Here is an 8,377-nt window from a genome sequence, read left to right as displayed (position 1 = left end):
GCATGTACAAAGGAACACGTATGTAGCGTGAACCGACGCGACAGCACAGCGGGGTTTTTTTTTTTTTTATTAATTTTTTTAGCTCAGGCCGTCGATGGGTCTGTTTTGGACCCGCCGCAACGAAACGAAGTCCCAACTGTGACACTGCAAAATCAGAAAACGCCTCTTTGTATTTATTGCGTTTCTTTAATGTGCGTATGACTCATCTTTATTATCTTCCGGACTTGGCGCGTCGTCCTGTTCTCATTTGTACTTGTATTCGCCGACCTGCAGAAACGAGCCGCGAGAGGCAAATACGTCTCGGCGCCGCGAGGCCGTGAGACTCTTCGGATCATTTTTCATCCCCTATAAAAGCCATCTGCGACTGGTCGCTGCTCCGCGGCGCTCCTCTCCATTTTTCTCGCCGCGGCCGAGTCCGGCGTTCCGCTTTTGACGTCCTTAATGGCGTCTCGGGCGGCCCGTTTGCTGGAAGTGCTCACCGGAGGTCCAAAGACCAAAAAAATAAATAAATAAAGGCAACTTTTCTCAGGATCGCATTCAAATCGATACTAATTCCAATAGATGCAAAATACGTACACGTCTGCGGGCGTATCAACCCGTGCGGACTCGCTGAACCCCCCTCCCCCAAAAAAACAACAACAACAACAACCCAGATCAACAGAAATCCCAAAGCTAATCCAATCATCATTTCCAAGGAAGCCTCAGTTCCATTACTGTGCGATGCTGCCGAATCAGCACTTCCCCGGGGTTATTTCTCCTAAGGCCCGTGTGTAGTGAGCGTCGGGGTGGGGGGGCTCGTAAATATCCCGCCGCCGCCAGAACAACACGGGTCTCGTCTCGCCGCACAGGACATTAATGCAGACCCCCCCCTCCCACCCCACCCCGCCGCCCCCCGCCGCCGCCACCAGGCCTCCGATTTTTTAATCAGCAATAAAAAATAAAAAAAAGAGAGAATCAGAAGTGGGAAAGGCCTCGCAGGTAAAAGAGCATCCCGACACGGGATGTTATCACCGTGCAAAATACGAGAGAGACAACTGGCGTCCGGCCCGTCACTCCCGCGTGACCTTTAGGAAAATGAGACATTTCTCGCCCCACGACAGATTCCCATGCTTCTCCGCGGGACGAGGGAGGTGGACACAGAGGAGGGGCCGCAGACTAAACTCACCCTCACAGATTAACTCAAAAGTCGGAGCAAGAGGGCAGGGGTGCACTCGGTGCTCAAAGAGGATTGAATGGAAATACGTAGCAAAGTGCGCCCCGCTTTAAATCTCTTCACGGAGGGCATCTTAGGCAAAATAACAAAAGCTTTTGATCAGTTCGGGCTTAAAGGGAATCCGTCACCGAGGGGCTGAAATGACTTCAGTTCGAGCCACGTGGTCAAGTCCGTTGTGGTTAAAAGGACCCTCCCCCCATCCTCCCCCCCCCTCCCCGTCCTTTCACCGGCCGTGCCAATTATTGACTCGGCATGTTGGACTCTGTCCGTGGTGCTGAAATGACTCGCAGGAGGATTCGACTGCTTCACGTTTGATTGCGCGCGTAAAAAAAAAAACCCGCAAACGCACGGGGTCACTCCGTCTATTTGCGGAGACGAGATTTTGGGGGGGGGGGGAAACGTTATTGACGTTCAACGGCCCCTTTACGAGCGGAGCGGCAGCGTTGGAGCGGCATCGAGTTACAGCCTCCTGTACGAGATAAACGCGAATGGCCGAATACGTTGCACTTCAGAGTAACTCTGTAAGCCGCAGGCGCGTCATACAAAAGCCATGTAACGAGGTAAAAAAACAAACAACAACAACAACAACACTAAAATACCACTTGTTTACATCATTTCCGCTGCAGCTTCTATACGTTTCCTTTATTAATTTAATTCTCCTGATTTTTTCCGCCTGCAGTTTTTTTTTTTTTTTTTTTTCCATCCAGGCCACTCAAATAGCAAGTGTGCATGTGCGTGCGTGTGTGTGTGTGTGTGTGTGTGTGCGTGCGCGCGCCGTGCGGTTGCGTCACCGACTCGGCAGTCGGGACAGATGACTGGCGCAGATGTTGAGGGAAGCCAGCGGGAACCAAACCGGAAATCGCGCTATTCGGTCTTCAAAATAAAAGCGAGACTATATTTTAACGGCGCGATCGCACCGATTTGTTCCTCCGCTCCGGTTTAAGGCCCTCGTGGTGACGTCATCGTTTACGTCAGGTCGGGTAAGATTTCACGATAAGTAACTTTCCGCTTGACGGTGGCTTGCCGGTGGACATCCCATTTTACACACTCAAAAGATAGCCGGTCCAGATCAATCATCTTGAAACCAAAATAAAACGGTCTAAAGTGAGTTTCGCGAAGAGCGAACGCAAAGTTTTCTCGCAAATTGGGACGAAATATTTCTGCCCGCCGCCGATTGTAACTCCGGTATTTTATCAGTAGATCAAATAGTGTATTTCATTCGACAGCCTTTGCGGACTCTAATTTATATCAACTATAAGCTATTTTATAATCCGGTTTGTATACATTATTTCAATGGTTTCTTTCTCATCGCAGACCGAAGGACCTTTTCCATGTTATTTTATTGCATTTCAATTACAGGTAAACGTCGCGACTCGGGGCGCCGTTTTATTTTGAAGGTCTTCGCCGGAAGTCCCGCTGTTAAATCTCCCGAGCTTGCCTCTGGTGCTCCTGGCTCAGATACCGATCAGCAGTTGGCAGGACAGCCGAGCCCGAACGCTCCTCACGCGGGGATGTGTCGTACCGCGCTGACGTCTCGGGGAAGGTGTCGCCGCGCCGCGTTGACATATTTTCGGGGGGGACGATAACGGCCCGAACCTCGGAGGGAACCAACCGGGACGTTTAGCGGCGAGCTTCCAAGTTTTGGACAAGTGGAGCTGCTGCGCTGCGGGACGGAGCCGGTGAGAGCCGCAGGGGGAAATGTTCTGACCCGCTGCGGGGATTCCAACTCCGGGGTCCGGACCGGCGGCGGCGGCGGTACCGAGGCTCAAAGTGCAGGATGAGACGCGGGGACGAGGATAACGACTCGGGCATCGCGTTACCGTTCGCGGCGTGATTTCCACCGGGGTTTTTTTGGTTGTTTTTTTTTTTGCCACCATGGAGGAGAAGTTCAACAGACTCATCTTCATCCCCGTCGCGGCGGTGCTCTTCTTCATGATCGGCTACCAGTACGTGTGCCCGGCGGACAGCAACACCTGCTACTCCCGAAGTGACGAGAAGGGGCTTTTCCAGCGCTACTCGTCCGGGCTCGAGTTGCTTTACGCGGAGCCGGAGCCAGAGGCGGACGAGGACCTCCCCTCCAAAATCACGTCCAAATTCAACTTCACGGAGCGGGACCTGGACCGGCACGTCGACTTCAACATCCGCGGGGACGACGTGATGGTGTTCCTCCACATCCAGAAGACCGGCGGGACGACGTTTGGGCGGCACCTGGTCAAAAACATCCAGCTGGAGCAGCCCTGCGACTGCATGCCCGGCCAGAGGAAATGCACCTGCCACCGGCCCGGCAGAGCCGACTCGTGGCTCTTCTCCCGGTTCTCCACGGGCTGGAGCTGCGGGCTGCACGCGGACTGGACCGAGCTCACGAGCTGCGTGCCGGGAGTGATGAACAAGAGGGACAAGAAGAGCGCCCCGACCAGCAAAAGGTGAGGGGGCGACCTGCGGGACAGGTGCGGTCTGAGAGGGGGCCGCCTCTCTCTCGCTCTCTCTCTGTTTATTAATCCCAGGCATGAATAAAGTGCCATTTAATTCACTCGTTCATTTACTATTACACGTCTTCATTTCCTTCACAGATTAAATACTCAAAACCTGAGTTCATTTACTCACATTCATTCATTCATACACGTTTTTATTCATTGGTTGAATTTTAATTCCAGTCTATGTTAAAAGTAGTGAAGTATTAGAGTCGGCTCATTCACTCATTCTGTCAGTAGGCCAATACATGAAATACAAATTTAGCCAAATATTTCCTTATTGCTGTGCTGAATGACTGAATGAACTCAAAGCTTAAAGTGAACGAACGTATGAATGAGAATCCTTCAAAATCCACTAAGTGCCCTTTAGTGGCAGCCGTCGGACCTTGTTTAACGCTTCGGGATAGTTTGGAAGCGACGCCCCGGAGGCCCGTCGGCGACTGCGAGCGAGTCAACGGCCCTCCGGTCAACGCTCGTCGAAACGTCGCCGCTCGTTAACGTCGGGACCAAACCTGTTTTTTCCCCCCCTCCACTATGAAGTGAAGTGTCACTTTCTTTTCACTAATTGTTTTGACAAATGGGGGGGTCCGACGGGAGACGTCTGTTTCAGGGAGCTAACGAGGGCCGAATCGATCGACGACCGACCCCCCCCCCCCCCGCGAGGAAAACACTGCCGTTCCGCAGGGAGGTCAGAGGTCGCTGCCGCTCCTCGCTCCGGGACACTATTCTTTTGTCCTTGCCCGTTCGACGGCTCCGACTCGCGGAGTCCTGTATGTGCGTGTTGACACGTTCTGCCCTCAGTGGAATATTTAATGCTGCCCCGACCTGTTCTGGAAGATCACTCCGCCTCGCGGAGATTTGTTTGTGTCTCGGCCCTGATCCCTCTTTTCCCGAAGGGAGGTTAAACGGCGTTAGAGCCGTTTGTCCAGATATCCGTAATCCCCGACGCTTTGTACTCGACCTGAAGTTAAGACATAATCGTAAGCGGAAAAAGTTATAAAGCGCTCCAAAGTATTTTGCCTCCGAGTCCGATTACGCGGTAGCGGCGCCTCGGTATTGACGACTCGTCAATATTGACGACTCGTCAGTACTCGAAGGCGGAGGTCGGCGACGGACGACGCCCACGCACGTTTCCATCCGCTGCTATTACGAATAGCGCAGGAAAACATCAAATCTCTCGCTGCCGCTCAGGCTCCACGCAAAGTTTTCACTTAGTGGACACTCACGGTATTGGAACAACAACAACAACAACAAAAATGCACCCTACGGCCCCCCCAAACTTTCCTTGTAGACAACTTGACTTTTGTCCCTGATTGGTCGCTTTCAGAGCGGCTGAGCCAACCAGACCGGCGTTACTGCTTTTCTTCTCGTTCGTACGGTTACGTTTGTTTGTCTGTTTGTTGTTGTTGTTGTTTTTTTTTGGGGGGGGGGGGGGGTGGAGGGCGCACAGTTTCTCCGAGCTCATTGAAAATCGAGCGCGATTCGTGACATCACCAATTGGGGTCCAATTCGGCCGACACGAGCACATCTATATATTTGCATATTTATAGACTGGTGGAATCTTAAATGCCAGAGAAGGAGGTAGACGTCATTTTAAAGGCTTTTAATAACAAATTTATTATTGTGTGGGGGGGGGGGGGTGTTGAGAAGAGCAGATCAGACGCAATTCAAATTCAAAGCCGAGTATTTTTATACGGATCTTAAAACGCTGACTGCAGTCCAATCACAACGCTTACGAGTTACGAGCCGCGTCTCGCCGCCTCGTTTCACCACTTCTTCCACAATGTGCCTGCGCCTCGCTCGTCCTGCCGGTCTGTTCCGGATACTGAAGCCGCCCCCCCCATCTGTCTGCTTTTTTTTTTTTGAGCAGCGCTTCGTAGTCCACCTTGGGATCACCTCTCTCCTACACACCCCGCCGGCGTCGGGAACTAATAACGCCGGCGCAAATCCACGAGCGATGGGCGGAGTGGAGTTTGCATGTTCTCCCTGTGCTTGCGTGGGTTCTCTCCGGGTTCTCCGGCTTCCTCCCATCATCCAAAAACATGCACCTCAGGTCAGGTTACCTGGCGCCGCGCTAGTGGCAGCCTGCTGCAGCAGCTCCCCCCTGAGAGCCCCCCTGCTGTAGTGAAGACATTTCCCCTCGGGGATTAATAAAGTGAAATAAAAAATTAAAAAAAAAGAAACGCCTCGCGCTCTCTTTGTGGGATGAAAAATGCATCAAAATACGAAACCAAAAAAAAAAATCCAGAATGGTCACTAAGTAGCTCCTTGGTTACCAGGAGATTCGGCATAGCAACCGGTTCTCTTTATTTTTCCTTTTTTTTTTTTTTTTTTTTTGTGGAAAAGCTCACCTATAGAGAGACGCATTGCACTAATTGGTTGAATTTGATTATGCCAGCAAAGCCGCAGGTAATGCATTTTATAACGGTGAGATTTGTAATTAAACCTGCTGTAGGTCGCTTGTTATTTTCTCCGTTTCCCTCCTTCGTCCGTTCACTCCAAACTTTGAGCGCACCCGTACGGCCTCCCGCTCATTTCCGGGCAATTTTCCACCTCCTAACGCGCCAAAAAAAATAAAAAATAAACTCGGTTCGAGTAGGTTTTTTTTTCCCTCTCTCTCTTCGGCAATCACATTGCGGCGGGGCTCCGAAAATTGCCGCGAGGCCGAAGGACGCCAGGAACCGCTTCGGTTGCGCGCCCCGCTCGTTCCTCGGCCTCAGTCGGAGAGCGCAACCTTATTACTGACCTCGTTATTTCAGATTAGAAGTAGGAGAGCGAGGGGGGGGCGGAGGGGTGGTGGTGGTGGTGGTGGTGGTGGTGGGGGGCAGAACGCCACGTCGCACACAGTCCAATTTGCTCGGTTCACTCCGCGCGCTATTACAGGTGATTATAATGGCGGAAAGACGCTTTAAAAAGTGGGCGAAAATAAGCAGGGAGTCGGTTTTGGTCGTCACCCAAAAAAAAAATACAAAAAAAAAAAAACGGAAGAAATTACAGCGGAAAAGATTTGATCGAAAGTGCATCGATGCGATTTTCTTTTTCCTCCCACAAAGAAAAAAAGAAATATATATATATATACATATACAGCGCATGGAGGAAAAACCTGTAGTTTCACATTTTTGACATTAATCTCCCCGTCATAGTGTCGCCCCTTTCACTGTCAAAACTCTTGCTCTCGACTGTGATTTCCCGCGCCTCCGCTTACAACATCAAGTCGCCGTCAGGCTGCTGACGTCGCGGCGTTAAAACTCGGCGCGACGAGAACGCCGACGTAAATGACGTGAAACTTCGGCGGCGGGGCCCGGGGGAGAGACGAACTCAAAATAAAAATTAAAAAAAAAAACAACACGTGGGACTTGCTCTAAAAAGAAAAGAAAAAAGGGTCTCGCGACGGGAGATTGCGTACGCGACGTTGCCGTCCCGCGGCAGACGGCGAAAAGAAGCCGCGGCGACGTCCCTCACAAGTTTAATTAAATCGCACTCGGGCCTCGGGTCAACAGGCTTACGGCCGCCGCGGGTCTGTTAGGACCAGCAACTTATGGCGGCTGATGTTTTGCTCATTAGGTTCGATTAGTTTAATCAAATTACGCTACGGCTGAAGTCGGTGCGAGGTTGGGTCAATGCCGCCGCGGCGCGAACTTCACTGTGACTCGACGAGCGGGGCAACAGGAAGCGGCGTCAACGTCCCCCGTCGCGGTATTTAGAGGCACTGTTTACGCCGGCGACTCCAATCTCCGTGACGGTTCGAAGGGGGCCGGCACGGCTCCACGTTGTTTGGCAGGAGCGGTAACTTAGGGCGGCTAAATGGGTGCTAATTAGGTTAGATTAGTTGAATTAAATTCCGCCATCGCTGAAGTCGGAGGGGGGGGGGTAGGTCTGTTTGAAGGGCCCCCCCTCCCTTCCTCCTCCTCCCTCCGCCCCTGCAGTATTAACGGCGTTTTTCTGAAAGCTCCGAGTTTACAAAATCGCCTCGCTTGTGGAAAATTCACACGACAAAAACAAATAAATAAATAAAAGAGACGCAGACGTACGAGAACAAAATGACCGAGGTGGATTTCGCGCCTTCGCTCCGGTCCAGGAGACGGTTTTCTGATTCGTCACTTCTCGTGGGTGGAGAGCAGCACCTGACACCGGGAGCTTTATTTTTAGGAAAAGGGCGAGCGTGCGGGTCTTTTGGGAGATCCTGTGCCGGCGGTCTGATGTTGTGATGCTGGCTCATGAGGAATGATATATATATATATATATATATATAAAATAAAGGTCTCCGTCGATACTTCCTGTCCTCAGGCGGCCGGGGGGGGGGGGGGGGGGGTGTGTGTGTGCGCGTGTCACAGTTCGTCTCTTCGCACTCGCGACACGACGTCCTCGGCCGTTGACGTCTGTCTCAAATAATCATATCGCCTTTCCGCTCGACTCGGGACGCGGGCGATTTATGCCCCCGCGACGAACGTGCCCTCGACCTCTGACCTCTGACCTCCGACCTCCCCGTGGAGGGCGGCCAGCACAAAAACGGCGACTGTAACCGGCATTCTTACCAAAAAAAAAAACAAAACAATAATCTGAATAATCACCCGCAAATGTTGCTTCATCTTTACATTTAATCGAGTCAACTACATCCGATGAATTAAATGTAGTTCTTTTTGGGGAATAATGGAGTTATTTTCCTGTCTTGCCAGGAGTTGGAAAAAAAACC

General features: G+C 51.6%; 1 protein-coding gene across 1 annotated transcript in view; it reads left to right on the top strand.

The window, feature by feature from the left end:
* The first annotated feature begins 2,663 nt into the window (after nucleotides 1-2,663).
* Nucleotides 2,664-8,377, top strand: part of LOC138195811 (heparan-sulfate 6-O-sulfotransferase 3-B-like) — a 13,486-nt gene continuing 7,772 nt past the window's right edge. The window contains exon 1 of the mRNA XM_069145495.1: nucleotides 2,664-3,636. Coding sequence (XP_069001596.1) covers nucleotides 3,089-3,636 — 548 coding nt within the window. The 5' untranslated portion in view covers nucleotides 2,664-3,088. The remainder of the gene's footprint in view (nucleotides 3,637-8,377) is intronic.

This window comes from Embiotoca jacksoni, unplaced genomic scaffold (assembly GCF_022577435.1).
Source record: "Embiotoca jacksoni isolate LCO1_2020_lvr unplaced genomic scaffold, fEmbJac1.0.p SCAF_126, whole genome shotgun sequence".
NCBI classification, from domain to species: domain Eukaryota; kingdom Metazoa; phylum Chordata; class Actinopteri; family Embiotocidae; genus Embiotoca; species Embiotoca jacksoni.
The sequence above is the reverse complement of the archived record's forward strand: the minus strand, read 5'-3'. Positions and strand labels throughout refer to the sequence as shown.